The sequence below is a fragment of the Eulemur rufifrons genome, chromosome 14 (genome assembly GCF_041146395.1).
Source record: "Eulemur rufifrons isolate Redbay chromosome 14, OSU_ERuf_1, whole genome shotgun sequence".
NCBI lineage: Eukaryota > Metazoa > Chordata > Mammalia > Primates > Lemuridae > Eulemur > Eulemur rufifrons.
In genome coordinates this window covers 24,533,031-24,559,785 of record NC_090996.1, presented here as the reverse complement: position 1 = coordinate 24,559,785, position 26,755 = coordinate 24,533,031, and the positions used below count along the sequence as shown (strand labels likewise).

Below are 26,755 nucleotides of genomic sequence, written 5' to 3'. Positions count from 1 at the left end.
TTTGCAGCCACGAAGCTGTACGGCAGAAGACAAGGCACGGGGCGTCTGGATCACGTGGTCATTTACTGCCTGAGTGCCCACTTTGTGCCAGGGGACAGGGGTCCAAAGGAAAGCCAGTCCTCTCGCATTTTCACATACCTTCAGTGCCACGCAATCTGTTGCTTTCAAGAAAAGGAAATAAACAAGCAAAGGCACATTTGCTGCCCAGGGTGAGCTTTCAGTCATAGTTGGAGAAACAAGCAGATGATTGTATCTGCCCAGGCAAATGGGCATGCAGAGAGCATCACAACTGAACACAGACGTTGGCCCGAGTCCCCCAGGTGCATGCGGACTGCTTCCAACCCGGGCCACCCGCTGCTCCTCTCAGGCCAGTTGTATCGAGAACGCCGGGGTGGCCTGGCCTGGATGACAGTTTGCTCAACTTTCAATTATGCTCGTATTTTTTTTTTTTAATGGCAGTTTCAATAAATTCTACCCACTGATGCATTGTTTAACCAAATGTCATCTCCCTGCCTTTCTCATTTAAGTATCATCTGTTAGGTTTACACATTGGTACACCCATGAAATTAGCACTACACGTGTTCCCTTTCGGAGCCGACTAAGTTTGATTTAATTGAAGTTGTTTGCATTGTCAATGGGCTTCCAAGCTGCAGTAGTGCAGGTTCTGTCTCCTCGAGGGTTTGTCTTAACTCCATCCTGTCTGAAAACCCCACCCTGTCCCCTTTTCCCCTGGAGTTCTCTAGTCTGGTATCTAGCCCATGTTTCAAATGAGCTTCCTCTGCCAGCTCAGAAGTCTATTCTCAGCAGCCCCCTGCTTAAATGAAGCTTCCAAGGCCTGGTTGAGAATTCAGGGTCTCTTTGGTCTTTCAGGCTAACAGGCTAATTGAGGAGCGAGGGCAGGCGAATTGGGACGAGAGCTCCAAAGGTGATGCCAGGGGACTTGATGAAGACAGACGCTGTGGCGGAGTGATAGTTACTCCCACAGTGACGCCCTGATGGTGAAAGCCAAGGCGGAGCGTTCGTTCCGTCCACGTTCATTTCGAGACTCGCCAGGAGAGGGGCTGTGTCCATCGGGTTCAGTGCACGACCCCCGGTGTGTCACCCGACAGCAGGCATTTCATAATCGTTCTCAAACAAGTCCTAGTGCATCCTGTGGAGCCCCATCTCCCTCCTTCCCCTCCCTGCCCCCGGGCGCAGCACGCTCAGAGGCATTTGTAATCACATAGCGAATGAGTGGATTTGTGCTGCCGGGTGCTCAGGAGGCTTTAAAATTTTTTTTACAATGGTCTTGCATTGTTCTCATGGAGAGTCTTAATAGAGACGGCTGCCCTAGGCTGATGACTTCTGGTCACTCCCAGGAAGGAGCATGACAAAGGGGCCTTCAGAGTAGTAAGAGCAAACTTGAATGAGCTGGGGATGCGAGCATGGCCTACTTACGGGGAGATGGGGGGTGGCGTAATTGCATAATAACAATTTCCACATGTTTGAGAAGTTTGTTCCCTGCAGACACAGCAGTGCCATCTCTGAGGGCAGAACTGGGACCTGTGGGTGAAGGCTGCGGGCAGGCGCGTATAGGAAGCAAAGGCTCACAGTCAGTGCTGGCCACAAGCGCTGCTATATAAGGCATTGAGGCCCCCGTCTTTGGAGGCATTCAAGAAAAAGCTTAACAGCCCTGAATTCTTTACTCAGTATGGTTTTGTCATTACGCTACAGAAATTCTGAAAAGACAGAAAAGCGCTAAAGGAAAGTAAGAAATCAGATGAAAGCCCTTCCCCGTTCTCCCTGTTTTTTGATTCTTCAGAGTAAGACCCTTCCCTCCTGGAGACCTTGAGACATGGTCTTCCTTCCTTCTGCAGCAACACTCTCTCCCTGGCTCCCTCTTCCTCTTGTTTCGGATCTCAGCCTCACTGTGGCTTCTGCGGAAAGGTCCAAAGACTTGGTCTTCATTAGATCCCCTGTCCCGATCGCTCTCCTCCGCTGACAGTGTGCACTTTCCCTTCCTGGTGTCCAACACCTCTTGTAAAGTGTGTTTGTCCATTCCCCTCGCCCATCCTCACCAGCCTGTAAGCTCCTTGCAGACAAATTCAATGTTGGTTTTGTTCACCTGGGCGTCCCCTGCACCTGGCAGGGTAGCTGCTCCTGTTAGATGTTCTGTGAATGTTCGAGAAGGGAGGGAGGAAAGAAAGAATGTCTGTGTTCATTGACAAGGAAAAGTGTCAGGGGTGTATTGTTGGAAATAGAATACTTATGACAAAGCAGAATGTATAGGATTACATATAATGTGAGCATATGAAACTATTTGGAAAACGTTCACTGAAATGTTATCAGTGATGATATTTGGACACTATAATATGTGGGGGTTTTTTTCTATTTTCTTTTTTACTTTCTTCATATTGTTCTGTATGCTCAAGTTTTCTACAGTCTGTATTCTCTGTGTAGACAGAGAAATCAAAGAAACAGTCAAAAGCACATAAGGAGTGGAGCTAGGCAGGGTTAGAAAGCAGCTTCTCCATGGCTTTATCCTGGCGTGCCTTGGTCTCCACGTCTCTGTTTTAAAGCCCCACCGTGAGGCCGAGCCCCGGTCACACCATTGCAGGGATATGGATCTACTGAGATTCTAACTCACTTGAGACGCTCGCTGTTACCCATGGCCACGAACTCTCTTGCACGTGTGTTTCCACGTCCATTTCTTTCTTCAACAGGAATCTATTGTGTGTCCCAGGTGTCCCCGGCATTGTGGCCAGGCATTGCCCTAGGCCCTGGGGAGGCCCAGATTAAAAAAAAAAACATCATCCCTACCCTCTTGGAGCAAAACTGAATGTTGTTTTGGGTTGACGATGCCTGTCACTGCTGTTGAGATAAACCAAAGAGCCCATTAGCAACGTGCTTGGCCAAGAGCACCACTATGCTTAGAGATTCACCTGGTGCTTGTATCGCAGGAGGCGGGATGGCAGAGTATTCTGGAATCAAGTTGTCTGCACTCAAATCCCAGCTCCGTGACTTCCTAGCTGTTTGGCCGTGGGCAAATTATCTACTCTCCTTCTGTGCCTCAGCTTCCCCATCTGTAAAAGGGGAACAATTGCAACACTTATAGGTTTGCCGCAAGGACTAGAAGAGATGATGTATGGCCAGGGCTTGGCCAGGTGACCAGCAGAGAGTAAGCCCTGTGCACATGTGAGCTTTTGTAATTAATCCTATCTGCATTATGTGATGTGACAGCATTAACGTGACAAATGGGAAACAATTTGGGGAAATGTCCCTTTTTTAAAAGAAGGCACCTGCAGAACATATTTATGGTTTATGATCAGGAGGCAGCGTTAATGGCCCATAATGTGATTACTGTAAGGATTTTTATTAGGAAAATTCCAACCAATTTGGCATTAATTAATGTACTGTTAACTTTAGAGTGTTATTCACTTAATCCCTGGAGAGTTGGAGAAAATAAACCTGTTGTCAAAACCCTTACCCTGAGAAGTAAATAAGAGTTGTTCCCTCCTCGAGAGGCTCCATTTGTAATAAAAATAGATGAGTCACTGCGTTTTTCCGTGGCAGTATTTATTGAGCCTGAGAGTCCCTTCAAGAGAGGAGAAAGGAGGACAGAGATGAAAATGTCAAGCGACAGAAAGGCTCGTAGGAGAACTTGCAAACAGCAACCTCTGGGTCAAAACGGCAGGGAGTGGGGGTGGAGCAGGCGCCCTCGACACACCGAGCCCAGACCGTGGGAGGATGTGGCGGCTCGTTGGCCCCTGCCTGTCCTCCGCTCCTCACGGTGAAGCGATGCATCTCACGTCACCCCACCTGGGCGCTTCAGGATGTGTCCTGCCCGCCTGCCATCCACTCCCCAACCATCGATAACAAGCCTGTTATGAGGGGTTGTCACTCTCTCCCATTGCCGTTCTTAGAGTGGTGCCCCACACTCCACGTGGTGCCCCTGCTGTCTTTCCCTGCCTGTGTCATGCTGTGCCTCCCCTGGGCCACTGGGTTCCAGCCAGGCTGGCCTTCCCTGATGTCCTCTTAGCTGCCGTGCTCTCATTCACCACAGGGCCTTTGCATATGCTGTTCTCGCCCCTCTTATCTAGTTAACTCCTTACTCAACCCATAGCCCAAGGGATGGGTTGGGCTTGGGTCTTGCCTCCTGGAGTAGTGTATTAGTGTGCTCAGGCTGCCGTAACAAAATACAATAGACCAGGTGGCTTAAGCAACAGATATGTGTTGTCTCACAGTTTTTAAGCTGCAAATCTGAGATCAGGGTGCCAGCATGGCCGGGGCTCTGGTGAGGACTCTCTCCCCGACTTGCAGACGGCCGGCCGCCTTCTCGCCATGTCCTCACATGGCAAAGACAGAGCAGGCTCTCTGGTGTCCTGTCTCATAAGGGCACTGATCTCATTTCAGCCCAGAACGCCACCCTTATGACTTCATGTCACCTTAATCACCTCCTTAAAGTCCACACCTTCAATACAGTCACCAGAGGGGGGTTTGGGGCTTCAACATAGGAACGGGGGCGGGTAACACAATTCAGTCCCTAGCAAGTAGTGTCTTTGAAAAGAGAAGGATACTCCAGCACTGAAGAACGGAAGCAGAGGTTTCAGGACATTAAACTAGGCTGTGGCTTCACAGAAAGGGTGACTGGAGGAGTGTAGTGGCAAATGAGGTTGAAGAGGGGAGAAGGGAAAATGCAGTCACTTGCCTGTCATTATTTAAGGGGATAATAATGAAGGCCACCATTTCATTTATTTCCTTTCGTGTACTGGTCCTGGAAATGTGTATGTGTTTATTGTCCATCTTTTCAGGAGAGCCTGCTTCTCATACGCAAAGGCTCTTGTGGCGTGTGCGTGACTCTGTCACCCCCTCCCAGAACACTGCCTGCCTGGCAAGTCATAGCTCCCTGTTCCAGTTGCTACTGCTGGGTAACAAACCACCCCACACTTGGTGGCATAAAGCACCACCACTTTCTTGTGCTATGGATTCTGTGGATCAGGGGCTTGGAAAGAGCACATTGGAGACAGGGGGAAGACAAAACTGTCTCATGTTCAGAGCTACTACACTGAACCAGGCGCTTTTCTGAGTGCAAGATTCTGTGGCTCTTTCATCCCTGATGCACAGAGAAGGTAACATCAGCGGGATGGAGAAGAGCTCGCGGGCCACGGCACAGCGTTTCACAGACGAGACGTAACAGGCAAAGTGACTGGGACCCAGTGAATTGCGGCAGAAGGTACCCTACGCCATCAATATCCATCCCACCGGTTTCCATTTATTGAGCAGTACATCATTAGAATATCCCAGGGCCCTCAACACTAAAATCAATAAGACGGTTCAGCCATGGGCTGTGGTTTAATAACTCCAGACTTGAATGGGGGGAAAAAGATCAGTGAGCAGGAAAATGTCCTGAGTGCTTGGTCGGGAGTGGAGGGAGACGTTTTCTCAGCGCAGGAGGAAAATAACGAATGGGCTGGCCTCCTCTTGCGAAGCAGGTGACTGTGGGCATCCGAGGCAGCGCCCAGAGGTGGGTTTGGGCAAAACCCTCCACCTTGAGAGATGAGGTTTTTTTGGAAGGTGGTCGAAAAGAAAAGAAGGTATCCCAAATGTGGCTCTCACTCCTGACTGTACATTGAAATCATTTGGGGAGTTTTTAAAAAATAACATACTGGCATCCAACGAACTAATTAAATTAGAATTTCTTGGGGTGGGGCCAACACATGGGTTGTTTTTCTGAAAAAGATGGTTCTACTGTGTGGCCTAGGATGGAGGTTTTCAAACAGAATTGCCTGGAGAGCTTGTGACAACAAAGATTTCTAGTCACCACCCTGGGAGTTTCTGATTCAGAAGGTCTGGGGGTGAGGCGGAAATTTGCATTGCTGACAAATTCCCAGGTTGTGGGGATGCTGCTGATCAGAGACCACATTTTGAGAACTTCTGTTCTAGAGCAGTGACTTAACTCGGAGCAGTTTTGCCCCTCCCCTGTCCTCCAGTGGACATTTGTCAGTGAATGGAGACATTTTGGGTTTACTCGCAAGTGGGTGGGTGCTACTGGTGTCTAGTGGGTAGAGGCCAGAGATGCTGCCAAACATCCCACGGTGCCCAGGACAGCCCCCTCCACAACGAAGAATTATCTGGCCCCAAATATCACTAGTGCCGAGGTTGAGACACCCTACTGTGGAGTAGGTAGTGGATTAGAAGCCACTCAAGAAAGTGCCACGTGAGTTCCAAGTGAGCCCATCATGGGAGCCTCAGTGAAGACAGGGATGCTCAGGTTCTTGTTAGCCAAAGCCTGGCCAATAGAGCATGGCATTTGAAATCAGAACAGTTTGAATCCTCCTCCCTTCTCCATCTCCTGGCTCTGTGACTTTGGGCAAGTTCCTCACCCTCTCTGAGCCTGGGACAATTATCTGCAAATGGGAATGATTTCCATGTACGGCATTATTATGAGAAGTAAAAGGCCTGTGGAAGAACCTCATGAATGTTAAGTGCTCAGCAGAGTGGAGTGAAAATCAAAAGGACAGTGTTTCTTAGCAGACCCCGTCTCTAGCAGGGAGATGCCTCCCAAAGAACCCACCCTAGAAAACTCCCAACAAACCCTCCTGGGCCCCTGAAGTGAGCAGGGGCCCTGAGCTGGGAAAATAAAATGTTTTCCGGACCTTCAAGTCCTTCCGTGATGTCTGGGGCCGCCTGAGCATCGCTTTGCACTTGGCCTCTGCCCCCTCTCATTTGTTTAACAAACTCAGCACATCCTAGTTTGGAAGCAGGCTCATGGAGTCTAATTAATATTCCCAAGCCTCCTTCACAATTCTGGCATATCCACATTCCAGCTGCCTTGTTATTCTTGTAACATTTTTACTGCAATAGACTCACCTTTATTTTCCCGTAAGCAAATTTTATGTTAAAAGTAATTTTGCATCATGACCATAAGTGGAAATCTTGTTGTCACTGGTCACGAGGGGACAGCAACCATGCAAATGAATGGGTAAAATCAAAACAGTGGCATTCAGTGCCAGTGAGGCATGCCTGTTACTGGCCAGAGATGTCCAGTCCTGTGGGCAGAACTCTTCTTGTTGGAGAAGGAAGTTCAGCAAGCGAATGCTGCTAAGGATGTGTTTGCATAGGCCTGAGACTTCGCTGGTGGGCTAATCAGAAGGGTCACATACGAATTGAAAAGGGACTTACAGTCTCACCCTGATTCCGTGCCAATTGATGTCCTGTGTGTGTACCATGTGCATCTTCTCTTGGGGGACTCTGACATCCCAGTTAAGAACAGGAGCTCTGAAGTCAAGGTCGGGTCTTGGTCTCCTACTTCCCAGCCGTGTAAACAGTTAAAAGTTTCAGTGCAGTGGTGGGGACTCCAGAGTCACACCACCCAGGTTCAACACCTGGCTCCTCTGGGATCAAGCTGCGTGGCCTTATTTTGCCTCCGTTGTGGCTGTCCTGACAGCATGGCTTAGAGGTGAGTTATTTCTGACAGATGAGGAAACTGAGGCCCAAGAGGCAAAGTGACCTGCTAATAAATGGTGGGTCCAGGGTACAGACCCAGGCCGAGCCCCTGTGTGGAATAGCTGAGTTGGGAAGTACAAGATGGGTTCCTCGAAATAAAACATTAAGTACAGTTACTTTATGATCCAGCAATTCCATTTCTGGGTATAGACTCCAAAGAATTGAAAGCGGTGGCCCAACAAATGTCTGCACACCTGTGTCCATAGCAGCGTTGTTCACAATAGCCAAAAGGAAGAAGCAACCCAAGGGTTCGTTGGAGAATGGATAAACAAACTATAGTATATTCATCCGATGGAATATTATTCACCCTTAAAAGGGAATGAAATTTGGACACAGGCTATGACATGGAGGAAACTGGAGGGTTCTGCACTGAGTGAACCAAGCCAGTAACAAAAGGACAAAGGCTGTATGAGTATACGAGGTCCCCAGAGTCGTCAGATTCATGGAGACAGAAAGTAGAATGGGGGCTGCGTGAGCTGGGGGAGGGGAGGATGGAGAGTTACTGTGTGATGGGCACAGAGTTTCAATTTTGCAAGATGAAAAGACTTTGGGGATGGCTGGTGGCGATGGTCGCAGTGTGAGTGTCCTTATCATTGCTGAGCTATACACTTAAAAATGGTTAACATGGGAAATTTTACATGTTGCACAGGTTAAGCACCCCTAACCTCAAAATTTGAAATCTGAAATCAGAAACCTTTTGGGCACTGATGTGACGCCATATGTGGAAAATGCCACACCTAAGTACTTAACGCAAACTTTGTTTCGTGCGCAAAATGATTTCACATATTGTATAAAATTGTCGTCAGGCTATTTGTGTAAGGTGCGTGTGAAACATAAATGAATTTCGTGTTTAGACATGGGATTCATCCCTAAGAGATCTCATTATGTATATGCAGGTATTCCAAAAAAAAAAAAAACAAATCCAAAGTGTGAACACTTCTGGTCCCAAGCATTTCGGATAAGGGGCACGCAACCTGTGTATCTTTGACCTCGATTTTAAAAAAGAGGAAGAAGTGCAGGGTGCTCAGTGGGGCTGTGACAGGGAAGTCAAGGAGGGCTTCCGCCAGGAAGGGTCATTTCTCCTGAGACCCGAAGGGTGCTGGCCTGGCCAGCTCTATCCCTGGACCTGAGTTTCCTGGGCTCCCCCTCTCTGGACTCCACGAGCCCCATTTTCCATCCCCTTCTCCTCTCGCTTCTCGTTAAGCCGGGCCGGAGCTGATGTCACAGTGTTGGAGGGAGGCCTGGGCACTAGATTGGACCCTCCCAGGAAGGCTTGGTGCTGCGGAGCATGGGTCCACGGGCTGCCCCCAAACCCCAAGGGATAGGGGGACCCAGCCCCCCGCCAGCTTGCTGGATGGGTGGACACAATCATGTGCCACCTCTCAGGCCTGAGTCTTTCACTTCGGCCTCCCAGGGCCCCGCACGTGGATGCAGCTGTCTGGCTTAATCTGTCAGTCAGAGCTCATCCATGGAAGCCTCTGCCCCGAGCTCCGAGCTCTGCCAGGCCCAAGGGCCAGGACAGCATGCTCCAAGAGAGAAGAGCATGACCTTGGCTCACAGGGAACTAACTGACAGGGATCAAGGGAACCACCGTGGCTCTCGAGGGAGTACAATTTTCCATGATTAGGTTCGAATACCAGGCGATTCAGAAATTTCATCTCCCTCCCAGATAAAATACGGGTTTTGGAGTCCGGTAGACCCAAGCATTGGTCTCCATTCCGATGCTCATCAGGGACTGTAACTTTTCACCATGTACCTCCCGGCCTCAGAATCCTTCACAGCGAGATGTGCATTATAAACGTGGCACCTGCCTCCCGGTGCCTTGGGCTGATTAAATAATGAGATCACTTATAGATAGTGCTGAGGATATCATAAGTGCGTAATATGCGTTCGGTAGTATTCCTAGTCTGTGGGAGTCCACAAAACCAGGGTAGGGGGTTGACTTGCCCAGGGTCCCACGGCCGGGTCACAGCAGAAGCAGGATTTGAACACGGTTTGTGGCTCTTCATCCTGGGCTCATGCAGCCACACGATGCTGCCTTTTCTAAATTTGTTGAGAGGAGGGAATCATTTCTGGGCACCAAACTACTCCCAAGTTACTCACCAAAAACCTGCTTTAAATTATCCCAGTAGGAAAAAGGCATTTCCCACCCAAGTCTGACAAAGAAGCTGGAATGCGTAAGGGTTTCTCCCGATAACACGAATCCTGCTCCCCTGCGACGTGTGTGCTGACGTGGGACTGTTGCCCATCTATGATCACAGATCACCCTGGACCCCAGAGCGGGCAGGGATGGACTGCTCGTCCTACGTTATAGATGGAGAACCAGCCCTCACATGGGGACAGTGTCTTTCCGAAGTCCCTGCAGTGGAGGGCTCCATCTAGCCCCCAGCTCTGAAGCCCGGCACCTGCACCATACCAGGCAGCGTGGAACTGGTTGCACCCCAGCTGGGAGCTCCCTAACCCACGCCCATTTGCATACAACCTCGTTTCCACTTGTCTGTGTTCCCAAGACCCAACCAACCCTCTAATTTGGAAGCAAGTCAGAAAGTGCCCTTTGAGCAGCCGGAAGAGGCCCTTTCAGAGTATAAATAGAATTGAGGGCTTTGTTGGTAGAATAACTATTCCAGTCAAGCAGCTCCTTTGCATTTGTTATTAATTGTGGTCTGGGCAAATGCTGCAGCGAGAAATTCCGGTTGTGGGTGTTTATTTGCAAGCAGCGGGTTCCGGCGTATACACGGCCCTGGGAGCCGGTGCAGCCGTGGGGTAGAAACCTGGAGCTGGACCAGTTGTTTAAACCAAACTTGATCCTGATCACTGAGGATGAACAGCTTAGTAAGAATGGTAATGACAATAGTCAGGTTTATTGAGCATTTACTACATGCCAGGCACTGTGCTCAGTATTGCCCGTGAACACCCGTGTGAGGCAGATTATGTTATTACACATACCCATTTTACAAATGAGAAAACTAAGGCTTGGAGGATTGCATAACCAGACCAGGATCTGCCTGACCACAGGCATCACTCTAAACCCCTGTACCTTGCTTTCTCCTGCCAGATCATATTCCTACAAGCCACCACGTCCATAATCATCACCAGTATCACGACATTGGTACAGCACATTGACGCTAGCAAAGCACTGTCACCTCCACTGTCTCTTTGGAGCCTGAGGATGACATAGTCCTCGCTTGACTCACAATGATGCTGAGAAATACCAAGTTTGAGCAACAGGCCTGGTGTCACACAGCCAGTTAGCGGAGGGACCCTCCATGCCCTCCACCCGCAACCTTCACACCTGCACTGCGAAAATACACTTGCTATTCTCCCCCATAAACCTGGCTTTTTAACATTCGTCTGAAGTCGGCCTCTCCTGCTGCCTGTAATCACCCTGAGTTTTCCACTTATTTTCTGTTTTGTGCCATGGGAATCTGATTATATTGTTAAATTCATAGTTTTTTGTTTTTTTTTTCTTTAATATAAGAGTTAGGCAGTATTTGAGTTCTGGTGTTTCAAAGAGCTCCATGTTCGTAAAGGCCCACGTAGCTCTGACCACACATTGTTGTCATTTGTCCTGCAGCTGAAAGTCAGCTGGCACATGGCTAGGAACAGACTTTCCTCTTTATGAAATGGGGATAGTTTGATGGAGCAACGTGACAATGACAGGGCTCTGGGGTCATAGACTCATCCATTCTCAGCTCAGCCACTTCTTAACGGGGACCTCTCTGAGCCTCTGCGTCCTCCTCCTTACAATAGGGAGATGATAGCTCCGTTCTCACAGAGGTTCAGATGGAAGTAACCAAATCATGCACAGCAATCGCTTACCGCACAGCGGGCTGATCTTTCTCCCCCGGCCGCCCTCTCCTCCCTGTCTCCATCTCCCCCCGTCTGTGTGTCTCCTTTCTTTAGACAGTTTTGTTCCTTCCCACCCACCCCCTCCTCAAAATAGCTGTCCTCCAGAAGAACTCTGGGTTTTTTGTTCCCCATTCTCTTTGCAGCTCCCCACGCTAACTGTCTGACCCAAGGGTGACTTTATATTTCAGCCAAGCAGGCTCTTTTCCTGGAGTCATTTCCCAGGACTCATTCCCTTTCTCCAAAAGAAAAGTCTCCACGTCCCCGTCTGTCTGTAAATCTGCGCAGCCTTCTAACACCCCGAAGAGAAATTACAAGAGGCCTTTCTCAATGTCAATGTCCAAGTGCCTCTTAAAGGTCAGCGTAGTCTTCACATCACCCCTCTCTGTCTCCTGACGCTCTGCTTTGGCAGAGGGTGGGTGGAAATAGCAGGGCTAGTTTGGACTCAGCAATGCTTGGTTTCCCCTCCCACCCCTGTCCTCACTCACTGTGTGACCTGGAAACCTGCCGACCTCCCTGAGCCTCAGAGGATAATGCATTCTTCCCAGGGCCAAATAATGGTGGACACAGAGCCCAGTGCATCCACAGCGTGGGTACGTAGCAGGTGCTTAGCAAACGTCAGCTTCTCCGGACCAGGGCAGCCACCCTTCTTCAGAATTCATTCATTCCTGCACTCACTCCACAACCATGGCAAGAGACATAAGCAAGGGTTGATCCCAATGGCCCCATAAGCCTTGAATGGATGGATGATGGTGTTTGGGGTGACAGGCTGCTATTGCTTTGCTGGATGGGTAGTTGGATGGTTTGCTATATGTTTGGATGGATGAGTGGTTGGATTTGGATGAATGGATGGATGGATGAATGGATGGATGGTTGGATGTAAAGATGTAGCCTTATCAATCACTTAGAGTCAGCCTCTCATGTAACACAGAAATACCTACAGCACCTACGGCAGTCCTTAAATGCATGCCTACTTGCCTACAATAACTAATTTGTAAGATATTTGATTAGCAACAAGCGTAATTGTTATAAACTTTTCCTTCCAAACTGTAGGTGTGATAACGTAGCATATATTTGTAGCTATGGAATATGGTATTTGGAATCAGACCTGGCTTGAATCTCAGCTGAACTAATTAAAGTGGTGTGTCCTTGAACCAATCCCTTGAGCTCTCTAAGCTGTGGTTTCCCCATTTGGAAAGTGGGGACAATGGCACTACCTTGCGGCATCGTTATGAGGATTAAATAATGTCATGAAATGTCAAGGGCTGATCCGTGCTCAATAAAAGGTATTGCCATTGTACTGAGCCAAAATGTACCATCCTGTGACTTTGTTTTTCCCACCAAGAAGCAGATGTATGCCAGATACCGTTCACGTGCTGCATATTTGATGACAAGACTGAAGTAGTCCCTCATCTCTTGGAGCTTAGGTTCTAGTGGAGCATTCAGACGATAAACAAGTAAACAGATGAACAGTTTTAGACAGTGTTCAATTGAAATAGGGCGAGGCGAGATAGAGTGCAAGATGGGGTGGGTGAGGGGTGGGAGGCCTTTTTTTGGACTGTCAGCTAGTGACCATGAGACGCAGCCGTGCTGAGGTCTGGGCGGAGAGTGTGACAGCCTGCAGGAACAGCCGGTGAAAGGTCCTGGGGCAGAAATGCGCTTGTCGAAGGAACAGAAAGAAGGCCAGGGTGGAGGTCGAGAGGGGACCCGTCCAGGGCAGAGAGGTCTGAGGAGTCAGATCACAACGGCCACAGAGGCTGTGCAGTGCGATTTGGACATTATCCACGTTCATCTCGTCCTGTCCTCTGGAACAACGTAGAAGGAGCCTTGTTCACTGGGCAGCCGTTCAGCCTTCTGAGGACAACTGACAGAGCCCTGATCTCCAAGCTACACAGGCTCAATTCTCAACTTCCCCCGCTGACATTCTGGGACGCCTGCCGCTACTACCCTGACAATGTTTCTGGGTCCCGTAAAACTACAACCCATAAGAAATCGGGTTAGACCCAAAGGAAATCAGGCTAAGGAAAGCCAGGAGAATTCTAGCTGGAATTATAATGACCTAAACCAGGAAGTTGTGTTCCTCCCCCATGCCTTGCCCCTGGAGTATCTGCAAGGGCAAGAAAGAGAGGGATCTTGGAGGCTGATTTCGGGATAAAAGGTGTCTGGAACCAGTTATCCAGGCACCCCTGGTGCAGGATTGGGCTTCATTTCTGGAAGATACTGCATGATGGTGGCCTCGCCAGTCCAGGGGCTCAACCGGGTCCTCAGGACCTGGACGCACCGCCACTTGGCCGTGCTGCCCTCGGGGTTGGTTTTCATCCCAGGCAGCCCTTCCCCTGTGGGAACAGAAAGGCTCGTAGACTCTTCCAGTCTTGTGTCAAACAGAAAGAGAACCTCTCTTATCTAGTAGTTACAACGGAACTCTGGAGTTCTGTCTTTTTGGCTACTTAGCTTGTTTGGGTCACATGTCCGTCTCTGAACAATGCTGTGGCCAGGGAGAGACAGTGTTCTGACTGGCCACGCCTAACCTATGTGACCAGCCCTGAAATAGATACGGAGTTAGATTCTCCGCATCCATATGGGCTGAAAGTGGAGGAGAAGGGGATGGTGCCTCAAAAGGTATTGGATGCCAGACTTGCAGTTACGCACGATGAATGCGCTCTAGAGATCTGCTGCACAAGGTTGTGCTTGTAGCTAACAATACCGTGCTGTGCACTTACACACTGGTTAACAGGGTAGGTCTCGTGTTATCTGCTCTTACCTCGGCTCAAACAAACTAACGTATTAGAAGCTGTTAGCAGAAGAAGGGAGAATGGATTATGGATGGACAAAAACAGCACGTGTATCTTGTGTTTCCTAACTGAGAATGAACTGCTTCTTCCTCTATGGTTTGAAGATATGTCTCTTACAGCTCTCACCTCCTCCTGCCTTCTTCATAGTTTAATATGTGTTCCTATGTCTCCACCAGACTTTTTAAACTTTTGGGGGGTGGAAACTATGAGCACCCCAGGGGCCCCTACCCCTTTTGTGCCTGGGCAGTGTGAGGGTCTGGGACATGCTTGTTTAAGTGGAATCAAGTTTCAGGGCCCAATATGGCAGCCATACCCAATAAATAGTCCCAGAAAAAGCATCAGAGGCCAGTAGCCGTGGCTCACACCTATAATCCTAGCACTTTGGGAGGCCGAGGTGGAAGGATCACTTGAGGCCAGGAGTTCAAGACCAGCCTGAGCAACATAGCGAGACCCTGTCTCTACAAAAAATCAACGAAATGACAAAGTAGCACACATCTGTAGTCCCAGCTACTCAGGAGGCTGAGGCAGGAGGATTGCTCGAACTTCGGGGGTTTCAGGTTACAGTGAGCTATGATGATGCCACTGCGTTCTAGCCCAGGTGACATAGCGAGACCCTATCTCAAAAAAAAAAAAAGCATCAGAGAAACATCCCACTCCCCAAAGGATGGCTCACCCTCACCTCTGTGGTCTCCTGGTTTTCCCCCAGGCAAAGCCAACAAGAACGTCCAATGGGACGAGGACTCCGTGGAATACATGCCGGCCAACCCGGTCAGAATTGCCTTCGTCCTGGTGGTCCACGGCCGTGCCTCTCGGCAGCTGCAGCGCATGTTCAAGGCCATCTACCACAAAGACCACTTCTACTACATCCACGTGGACAAGGTAGGCGTCTCCTCCGATCCCCAACGCTGGGCTTCCTCCACGGCCTGCCTTTCCCTCCAACACCCTCCTCCGCCATCACTGCTCCAGGCTGCCTCCCTTTCAGAGAAGGTGTAGAAGATGCCCGGCTGCCTTTCCTTGGAACGTGTGGTCTTGAGGTGCCGTGTGAGCATGCATGTGCGTGTGTGTGCATGTTTGTGCATGCGTGTGTGTGTGTGTGTGTGTGGCTGTGTGTGTACATGTTGGTTTCAAAGTTTCCAGCTGTGACTTTCACCTTTCTCCATAAACACTGTTTTTCTCACCTCTTCTCTTCACGGCCCAGCGCCTTCTGCCTGACACTCACATACTCTGTGGGAATACCCACCCCAGGAGCTGGGGGGTTCTAGCTTTTGTGGGCCATGTGCTGTCTATTGCGGCTACTCAGCGCTGCCCTTATGGTGCAAAAGCAGCCACAGAGGACATGTCAACAAATGCGCGTGGCTGTGTGCCAGTAAAACTTTATTAACAAAACCTGCGGCAGCCTTGCTAACGCCTATGCCGTCTTGTCCCAGAGGTTTCTGTTGGTTGGCTGATGTGACATGATTACCTCTTTAGTCTAGAAGGCAAAGGGGATGTTTCATCCAAAAGGTTTGACCCAAAACAGAAACTCCACCCCCAAAATGCTTATCAGGTTTAGGCAGAGCCCTGTTTCTTAGCTTGTTATCCTCAGACCATGTGAAGCTGTCATATATAAAAATGCAGGGTCCCAGGCACCACCAGCCCAAGCCTGGTGAACCATTAGTTCAGAGGTGGGTGCAGGGAATCTGCCTTTCAAACACCTAATGTGAAATTTGTAAAATAATACAAGTTTGAGTAGCAGTGCAGAGAGACGCCCTAGGCCAGAGTCAGTTACTCAGCAACGTTCACTCTGCTCAGAAGTACTGCGGACTGGAAGGGAAGGCACAGGTAGGGCAGCTGGGGTGGGGGCATGTCTCGGTGGTTTCTGGGCTGCTGAGTGTCACCCTTTCTCTCCTGGGAAAAGCGCTCTAATTACCTGCATCGGCAAGTGCTCCAGTTCGCCAGGCAGTACGGCAACGTCCGCGTCACCCCCTGGAGGATGGCCACCATCTGGGGGGGAGCCAGCCTCCTGTCCACCTACCTGCAGAGCATGCGGGACCTCCTGGAGATGACCGACTGGTCCTGGGACTTCTTCATCAACCTCAGTGCCGCCGACTACCCCATCAGGTAAGGCGGCCAGTGGCCCCAGGCCAGCCCAGCGTAAGGTCCTGCTGCCCTTCGTTGCAGCTGGGAAAACAGAAGGCAGAGGCGTCTGCTTCCTATGCAGAGATGCTTTCTGCTTCCTTGAGATGCCGCGGAGAGCTTACGCACCGTCTCCATAAGATCTCTCAGCACAGGGTTCAGATTGGACCTGAGAATCTTTGTGCATTCATTCATTCATTGACTCATTCAGCAGAGATTTATTGAGCACATGGTTTTCCTAGCTCTGTTCAAGGTTGTTCCAGTGCACTAGAGAGACTGAAACCCCTCCCCGCCTGGGGCTTCCATTCAAGTAGGGAGACAGGACAGGCACGTTGGCTCACACCTGTAATCCCAGCACTTTGGGAGGCTGAGGTGGGAGATCTGCTGGAGGCCAGAACTGCGAGACTAGCCTGGGCAACATAGCAAGACCCCATCTCTAAAAAACTAAAAAAAAGAAAAGGAAGGGAGACAACAACCAAAATAAGTAAAATGGGTGTGTTGTAAAAATAAAGCAAAGTGCAGAAGTAGGAGAGAGTTTTTATTAATATTTTGACCAGGGTGGCCAGGAAGGTCCTCACGGATGAGAATGGAAGATGATGAAACAGTGAGTCACTTTCTTTGCCTATGGAGAAGCAAGAGACATAAGGTCAGAGAGTAAATTGGGACTACATCGCGGAGATTCTAGAATTTGGCTGTTACTCCGAGCGTGATGGAAGCCACTGTCATGTTTTGAGCAGAAGAAGGACCAAGTCTGAGTTAAATGTGAAGCTGAAACGGGGCGGAGTAGAAGAAGGGAGGGCACGTTGGTGACAGTCCAGGCAGGATCACAAATGGGTGTCTTCGCAGCGTGTGGGTCCCAGGGTTGTGTCTGTTCGGCCGCTTTCACATTTTAACAAATGAGTCAATTGCCCACATTTTAAAATTGGGAGAGTGCACGTGGAACCACAGATTTCTAGCTGCTTTGGAAGGTCTGCCCACCTGGTCCCGCGGCCTGCCCAGTCTGGAGCCAGCAGCCCCAGGATGGCAGGAAACACAAGCAGTGGCGACCTTCACATGCCACCAGGAAGGCCTATCCCTTTGCGTGGACATTGACTTTCAGCTCTTTAAAACAGACCACAGCAAAGAAAACCCCCTAAAGATCCTGTGAGAAAAAAAAAAATAGAAAGAAAGAAAGTGGACGGTGTTACCTATGGCGAGGGCAGCCCTGTGTGACTGTGTCGTCGTCCTGATTTGTTGACAAGGGAAAAAAGGAAGGTGGGTGGGGGTGGAGCTGGTGGCACGAGAGTGTTGGGTACGGCATTCCTGGGAGAGCCAGATGATGGCATCTTATAAGAAATAGGCTTTTATTAGGGCTGTTTCCAAACGTGCACAGGAATATCAAGAATAGCATAATGAGCCCTTGTGTACGCATCGCCTGGGTCAGTTCATGGCCAGTCTTGCATCCAGACTTTCACCCTCTTCCCCCACCCTGCTTTATTTTGAAACAAATCTAAGATACCCTATAATTATATCTAATTTATATATAATATATATAGAATATTCTATATTCTATATAGAAATACTTCAATATGTATCTCAAAAAGATAAAGTCTCTCTCTTTTACTATAACATTAATACAATTACACTGAAAATATTAACAGGCATTTCTTAGTGTCATCAGATATCCAGGTCACGTATACCCAAGAGTGTGGGTTTTGGATGGAGGCTTGGGAGGAAGGCCTCTCTGTAAAGCCAGAAATGGCTTCTCCTTCACAGCGTGGTCCTTGGTGCCTGCCATCAGTCCTGGGCTCAGGGGTGTCCCGTCCTCTGCTGAGAGACCCTGGACCCTGTGGTGAGGCAGGGGGGTGCAATCTCTGGTCAGAGCGGTGCTGGGACAGAGACCTCTTGAGGCCTGGTAGCTGTGCCGAGTGGCACCCCGAGAGGCCCTGTGTTGTGTTGATTGGCAAGTCAAAGCCACACCTGTGGGCACTTAACCTGAAGAGTCCAGCTCTGCTCAGCATCCAAGTGGATGAGTGCACAGACTCCCTCAGACTTAGGGTTCGAATCTGAGTGCCACTGCTTAGCTAGCCGTGCGACCGGCGGGCGGGGGGTGGTGCGTGAGCAGTAAATCCAATCTCTGTGAAATTGGAGTATAACAACAGAACCTAGCAGCCTGTCGGGCACTTGGAAGGTAAGTGTCAACTGTTGATATCTAAGCTTCATCCAAGGTTGCATCTCATATCTCAGAACTCCATTCTCAGACCATGTGTCCAACGTATTTTGGGGTTCAGAGAAGGGAGTCATCTTGTATATAGCATTTTTTGTTCTGATGCTCCGGGTCACTCTGTCTGTCCCTCTGCCTCACTGCTGTCACTTCCATGGTGCAGCCCTGTCCCCAGCTCTGCCCACTCTGCTTTGCCAGTCCCATGGCCATGAGCACTTCATGCGTCAAGCACTGCTGCTTCCTCTGCTGTTGTTGTCATGAAGTCGCCCCGCTCGAAAACATATGAATTTTGCAGATGAATGGTTTTATCCTGGGCAACTCTGATAGGTTTTCACTTCCCATCTGCCGCCCCATCTGTAGCTCCCAAAACCACTCCTGCTCCCATCCCAGGGAGCATAAGCAAACTTAGGAGCCCAGGAGGCAGGAGTGCCCACATCAGACACTTCTAAAAGGCTCTGAAAAGTCAGGAGACCTCCAACAGCAGAGCCAGCCCCTGGTGGCGACTCTGAGCTGTTCTGTGACTTGACGTCACCTCTCTGTGTCCCCTGCCCGGCCCTACCTGGGGGACCAGACTCTTCCTTTCTCATATAGTAAAGACTTGCTGGTCCTAACTGGTCACCAGCCTTGTTTAGGCCCTGGGCGCAAACAGCCTTGTTCCTGATTCTGTGCTGTCTCCAACTGGCTGTGTAAATTGGCACGAGTTGCCTCAACCTTCTGCATCTCAGTGTTTCTGCCTTAAAACAGGCAGAATGTCAGTGTCTATTTCAAAGGGCTATTTGGAGGGTTTAATGAAATATTGCACGGCAAGGGCCTAACACAGTGCCTGATCCATAGAAAGTGCTGGATGAGTGCAGGCTGCTATAGCAGCGGAGTAGTGGGGGCACCCTGGGTGGGACTTAATCCTCACCTCAGTAGCTTTCCCTGTTGTCTTTGGAAGAGTTAAAAGAGCAGTAGTACAATGTTTCTTGAATGCGTATCTCCATCACAAGTGGGAAAAGCAGAGTTAGGCTCAAAAACTGAATGTTTCAAGAAAACCAGGGTAGAAGCAACTCATTCGTGGACATGAAGAATATTCCTGCATTTGGCCCGTGCGAGCTGTGTTGAAAGATCGGGGCCTTCCCGCTCTGCCATCGACATGACTTCCTGATCGTTCTGGGATCCGGGTAGAGCTGGTTATGTACCCAGGACATGGATGAAAATGAACCCTCAAAAGGCATGATGGTTTTATTTAATATATTTTGTTTAGTGAGGCAGGGAACTACGCCCAGCGTATCTCAGATGGGCCCCAGGAAGGGGTGAAAACCACAGCATTTTGTCCTTATTGTTGGGTTTAGACTAGTAGTAAGAGACCTCGCATCTGTCCTTCCCTAGGGCCCAGGTCTTGGGGCAAGTCGGATGTACGGACAGGAGGGTTGAGTGGGTCCCCAGCCCCTCCCAGAGCTCATGTTGGTCTGTGGTGTGTGGGTACAGGAGCTCCTAGGCAGGGCAAACTGTGTCCGTGTTTCAAGCTGAACCCAGGGTCTACTACTTCTGCCTCTTGGGGATCCACGGCTGCAAAGTCTAACCCAGCGGGGGGCCACCACGTGGACGTTTAAGTTACATTAACTGTAGGTCCAAGCGTCTGTCTCGTGATACCCCCAGGGCTGCAGGCTGGGGGCACCGGCGCCGTTCTGCGGTGCTTCGGCAGGAAGCATCACAGACAGGAAGCAGGTGGCCGGGGCTTCTCTTCGCTCTCCCAAAGACCAGTGGTTTTATGGGACCGATCAAGCAAGACCAACCCCCAGACCAACAGTGCAGACACTTAAACCATGCACCTACTGTGTGCCAGGCCCTCCGCTGGGACCTTTAACACCTATTTTGTCTTAATGCTCATTCCCCCAAACACAACCTCTGCTAGGTAAGTAAGTTCAAAGAAATTAGTATTAAAACAGAACAGAGGAGGCTTTGCAGGGAAGTCAAACCCTTGATAACATTCAGCACAGATCCTAATCGCCCTAGAATTTGAAATTAAATGAAGTAATGTGGATGCCCAGGCATCGGTGCGGGGTCTCTCCTGGACTTTTCATTCCCCTAGTCTGCTCGGTGGTTCCTGGATGGGTCAAGGAATTCCAATTGTTAATTGCAAACCGGAACCACGGAAAATGCATATGCAGCACTTGGGACATTCCGGGACATTCCTGGTGTTTTGCCAAGTACTTTACGTAGTCGTGGTAGCAACTCCGTGGAATACTCTCATCTTCCAGGGGAGGAAACTGAGGTACAGAGATGTTAAGAAACCTGACCACAAGGGCGCGACCAAGAAGTGGCAGAACTAGGGTCTTTTTTTTTTTTAATTGAGGTGAAATTCATATAACATAAAATTAACTCTTTTGTTCAATTCAGCGGTGTTCATAACTCACAGTGTTGTACAACCATCACCTCTCATCCAAAACGTTTTCATCCTCTCAGAACCCTGTACCCAGTGAGCAGTCACTCGTCATTCTCCTCTTCCCAGACACGAATCCGCTGTCTGTGTCTATGGATTTTCTTCCTCTGCACATTTTATATGAATGAAGTTACGCAGTATGTGACATTCTGTGACTGGCTTCTTTCACTTGGTGTAACATATTTGAGGTTCATCCGCATCGTAGCATGTAGCGGTACTTCATTCCTTTTTATGGCCAGCTAATATTCCATTGTGTGGGTACACAGTACTGCAGTTTATCTGTTCTTCAGTTGGTAGAACCAGGATTCTTAAGAAACTCCCCAATGTCCCTGTCTCCTGGCCGGGGTGGATTTGTGCCACGTGCCTGCCTTGAGGACTTCATCTGGTTTAGGAGATGCAGCTTCATCCTGTGGGACTTTGCCCAGTGCTGGGACTTGAGGACCCTTGTTAATCGAGCCCTGAGGATGTCTCGGTGTGGAGGGGTGCGGGTCTGAGCACACTGCCTGGTAGCCTTGACCATTCGCCCTGGCTCTTCTCTGCCTAGGTCGAGCCCCTGGGCCTCAGCTGAACAGGAAGGAAATTCCCAGTGACTGTCATTGGATGAGGCCAATTCAGGGTTGAAGAGGGAAACCTGGAGGACTAGGGTGTGAGGTCTAAGCTTCCCTTTTCCTTTCTTCCTTCTTTCGCCACCCAAGCCCCTTCTGACAGCGGCTTGGGGGCGCCTTGGGCAGGAAAGAGCTTAGGACGGCCCCATGAGGCCAGGTGAAGATGGTCCTCTGCTCCCATGGATGAGTTCAGGAGATGGGGCTCCTTCTGACCACACCCATTGACTCAACAAATCTTTATTGAGCACCTACTATGTGCCAGGCACTGTGCTGAGCACCAGGCATCCAACGGTGAGGAAATGCATGTCCAGTTCTGCCCTCATCGTAGCGGTCAAGGCCACAGACTCAGAGCCAGATCACATAGTCTGGCTATGTACTAGCTGTATGAACTTGGGCGTGGGAGAATCGCTTAATGTCCCTGTGCCTCAGTTTCTACATCTGTAACATGGGGGTGGTAATGCCAACACCCCATATGGTTGCTTAGAGGGTTAAGGGAGTCAATATATGTAAAGTGCTTGGCACATAGTAAGGGCTGTCTGTGTGATGGCCGTTGTTATTAATATGGAGAGACAGACATTAACCGAAATAATCACACAAGTGAACATATTACAAAGTGAGGCAGGTGTTCTGAAGGAAAGGAATGAGGGGTCTGTGAGAACTTAGTGAATCTCGCCTGGACTGGGGGGCCCGGGGGGCTTCCCTGAGGAGGCAGCCTGTGAACTGAGACGTTATATGCTGGGCAGGAGTCACCCAGCATGAGAGGGTCCCAGGCAAGCATTGCAGGGAGAGGGGGTGGCATGGGCAAAGGCCCAGTGGCAGGAGGGACCCTGGCATGTCTGAGGAGCTGAAAGAAGGCCACTGCGGCTGAAACGCACAGAGCAAGGGCTTGCCTTCCTGCACACGAGGTAGGTCGGGGCCAGCCCATGCAGGGACTTGAGATCACCTACTGGGTCAGAGCCGCCCCCACAGAGCCCCTCCTCCCCTGACCTCCAGGCAGAAGCAGGTGCGTTGGAAGCCATTACCAGCTTCCTGGGCTCAAGCAGCCGTTTAGGCATTTAGTCACACAGAGCCAGGCAGCCACCTTCTGTTTGGGGACCAGGACCGCACACCTGCAGAGAGCAGCCGTGTTCAGGAGACTCACCGGGCATTTCACTGGGGCTGCAGCAGAGAGCAGAGAACCCCAGCAGCCTTAAGCAAGGGTCTTGAGAGACCAGGTCAGAAGAGAGCGACTGCAGGCCCAGAAGGGCACAGCCTAGGGACCAGGGGAAGAATGTGGGTGGAGTGAATGTGACAGAGAATGTGGGTAGAGACTCCTGTCTCTTGTTCTTCATTTTTCAAGTTGTGGTAAAATACACACAACATAAAATTACCCTCTTAACCATTTTTAAGTGTACAGTTCAGTGGCACTAAGCACATCGCGCGGCTGTGCAGCCATCACCGCCGTCCCCCTCTGGACCGCTTCATCTTGCAGAACTGAGATACACACCCATCAATCAACGGCTCCCTCCCTCCTCCCCCAGCCCCTGGCAGCCGCCGTTGTACTCTCCGTCTCTGTGAATGCGACAACTCTAGGGGCTTCATATAAGTAGAGTCATATAGTATTTGTCTGTTTGTGACTGGCTGATTTCATCTGCCGTGATGTCCTCAAGGTTCGTCCACATTGTGGCATTTATCAGACTTTCCTTCCCTTTTCATGCTGAGTAATACCGCATCGCACGGATGTTCCACATTCCGTTTATCCATCCACCCACCAGTGGACACTTGGGTTGCTTCTACCTCTTGGCCATCATGAATAATGCTGCCAGAGCATGGGTGTGCATAGATCTTCAAGACCCTGCTTTCAGTACTTTGGAATATATACCTGGAAGTGGAGTTGCTGAATCAGATGGTAATTGTATTCCAAAGTTTCTGAGGAGGCACCACACAGCTTTCCATAGTGCCTGTACCATTTTACATTCCCACCAACTGGGCACAGGGGTTCTAATTTCTCCACATCCTCACCAGTGCTTGTTATTCTCTGTTGTTTTGTGTATGTATTTATTATTTTTTTAATTTTTATATAGAGACGGGGTCTCACTATGTTGTCCAGGCTAGTCTCAAACTCCTGAGCTCAAGCGATCCTCCCGCCTCCACCTCCCAGCGTGTTGGGGTTACAGGTGTGAAACACCACCGACCACCGTGCCTGGCCATTTTTTTTAATAGTAGCCATCCTAATGGGTGCAAGGTATTTCTTGTTCTTTTTAAAGGCATAAGCTCTTGAAACAAAGGGCCCTAAAACCCTGGGAAGCTTTGGATAACCGGTTTGCCTCCTGGTGGAACCATGCGGTTAGCTGCAGGGAGTTGTCTCCCCACAGCAGCTCTCAAACGATTCTTCTAAAACTTCTTCCCAACCCACATCCGTCCCCCTTCTCAATCTCCATTTCTCTGCAAAGAACCATCTAGCTGGTCACCAGCAGCTGGAAACCCGTGTGCCCTGTCCCTCCTCCCCCTTGCTCCATCATGGGGACCCTGCATATTCTCATTCTAACCCTGACATCTCTCTTTTGTGCATTCTCACCTGTGACCCCCACACCCCGGCCTAGGGCAGACCTGCATCACCTCACACCCGGGCCATCAGGATGGCCTCTGCCTGGGACTTCAGAATCCCCAAAGAGAACACAGGCTGAGCCAGACCCTGCAAATGGGCTAGAGCTTCTCAAGGCCATTTCCTGAGCACCTACCAGGCGCTGGGCCCCGGGGGGTACAGCAGGAAGCAGGACAGACGGTCCCTACTACAGGGAGCTTGGCAACATGATGTGCTTCTCAACAAGGTTAAAGAGGGTTCTGCGCGATTCTCGGAAATTCAGGACTCCACCCCAGACCAGTTGAATATAAACTCCTTGTGGGTAGCAAGGATCTCTATTTTTTAAAGTTCCCCTCCAGGTGATTCTATGAAGTGAGGATTGAAAACCACCAGTCCAGAGAGAGAGAGACATTTATCATGCAATTACAGAAATAATTAACAAGGTACATGCCGTGTCAGAAAATGTTAGCCTCGGTGCAGATCTTTGGGGTGTGACTATCTCCCCTGCGGGCCACTTTCTCAGCATGCGAACCACTATTGTTCTTTAGATGTTCAAAGACACACACCCTGTTTTCTGAGACCCTAAAGTTGCTGGGACGAAACCGTCCAACCAAAGCTCCACCCAGATAATTTGCGAGCCTGAAAGGGCGTATCTGTGCAGGCTGTTCTTCACAAGGCGACTGGAAAAACATGCCAGTAATTATGGTGTTAACAGTTTTGCTTGCATCTTGTAACAAAGTAAACATATCCTCAGCCCTGTTATTTTTCAGGCTGAGGGAGCACACGCCTGCTTTTCCAGAAATGCAGTTTGCTTCCCTCTTGCCAGCTGTTCTGGGTCGCCTGAGCTGTGTTTGAGGATGGACAGCTCTTCAGGCTTTGAGGACTGACCCAGAGCATGTGCTGGACGAACAGAATGAGGCCACAGTTCTCAGGTTCTCAGGAGACTCAGTTGGGAAGCACCAAGGTCTCTCAGAAAGCCAAGAGTGGTCTTGTTGGCTTAGGACACCATCCTGGCTAAGGACGTTCCCAGAGGCATGTGGGGGAGTTCACAAAATGAGTGTCAAAGGTCGCAGAGCAAAAGGCAAGAATTGACATGACTGCTTCACCCAATGGATGCTGCCATTTGGCTTAAATATTAATGCATTCCAGCCATATTGTTTGCTTGCTATTTTGTTCATTTTCCTACTCTTTCACTATTGAAAGATTAAAAATCCTAGGGAAGAAGAATTTGATGGTTCTATCTTGAGTCATGTGTCCATTGGCCATCAGAGAGTAGAGAACTTTGGTCATTCATTCATTTATTTAAAAAGTGCTTATTGAGATCCTAGTAGTTGTTAGGCAATATTCTAAACCAGCGGTCCCTGACCTTTTTGGGACCAGGGACTGATTTCATGGAAGATAATTTTTCCACGGACCAGGGGGCAAAGGGAATGGTTTCGGGATGATTCAAGCGCATTACGTTTATTGTGCAAACCTCTCTGCTGATGATAAGCTGTATTTGCAGCAGCTCCCTAGCGCGAGCATCACTGCTTCAGCTCCACCTCAGATCATCAGGCATTAGATGCTCATAAGGAGTAGACAACCTACATCCTTCGCATGTGCAGTTTATAGTAGGGTCTACGCTCCTATGAGAATCTAATGTCACCACTGATCTGGCAGGAGGTGGAGCTTATGCAGTGATGCGAGTGATGGGGAGTGGCTGTAAATATAGATGAAGCTTTGCTCCCTCACTGCTTCTCACCTCCTGCTGTGCAGCCTGGTTCCTAACAGGCCACGGACCAGTACCGGTCCAGAGCCTGGGGTTTGGGGACTGCCATTCTGGACTTGTGCTGCATAACTGTGCCATCCGGTGTGGTTGCCACTAGCCACATGTGGCCATTCAGAGCTTCAAACGTGCCTCATGGGACTGCAGAACTAAATTTTAAATTTAATTTGATTTTAATTTAAATTTAAACAAATGCTCTGCCCTCTCAAACCTTACATTTGGGACACGGGGTAGAAATATTTTCTGTAGAGAGAATTATGCTGCTCTTAACAAAAGAGAGAATAGATGCTAGGCAGTTCAGAAACAAATGCAGTCTCCGTCCTCTGCCAATTTGACTGGTTCCCCAGATCCCAGACTGACTGTGCATTGAATTTTGCAAGGTATTTTCTTCCAAATTCCTCCCTCCCAGGTCTCTCAGTTCTCCTTCCTCTTGGCAGCATCTCTCTCTCTGTGTCTGTCGATGGGACATTTCCAACCCTGGCATCTTCCTGCCCAGTGCATTGAGCATTTTTGCTTCTTGGCAAAGCCAAGCCTTCTTCTATGTGGCTTTTCCACCAGTGGCCAAGAGTAGGGATGGTGTGCACACTGGGATGCTTCAAGTGCATCCAAATGCACCCTGGGAATTTGGACATGTGCCTGGGGTCATCCACAGTGCGGATGATCGGCGTTGTAGTCTGTTATTCTTCCCCACGTGATGCTCACAACTGACCACAGGTGAAGATTATTTTCAAGGGCAATCTGGAGGAACAGCGTGTCTTAAAAGGTCAAATGGGATAACAGAGGGGTGTTCCTACCCCTTTTTTTATTGATGATGGCAAGGATTTGGGTGAGTACAGGGCCCAAGGATCAGGGTTAAGGTCCAGTCGTTAGGGGTAGAGGTGGAAGCTCTGTGGGTTAGTATACTACACACTCCTTACTCCAGGAGCTAATCATACTGGCCAGTATTTCTTGAGGAC

The 26,755-nt window shown here is 49.6% G+C and overlaps 1 protein-coding gene across 1 annotated transcript in view; it reads left to right on the top strand.

The window, feature by feature from the left end:
• Positions 1-26,755, top strand: part of XYLT1 (xylosyltransferase 1) — a 124,820-nt gene that overhangs the window by 38,969 nt on the left and 59,096 nt on the right. Inside the window, exons 3-4 of the mRNA XM_069485691.1 lie at positions 14,830-15,002; positions 16,021-16,223. Of these exons, the coding sequence (XP_069341792.1) occupies positions 14,830-15,002; positions 16,021-16,223 (376 nt within the window). The remainder of the gene's footprint in view (positions 1-14,829; positions 15,003-16,020; positions 16,224-26,755) is intronic.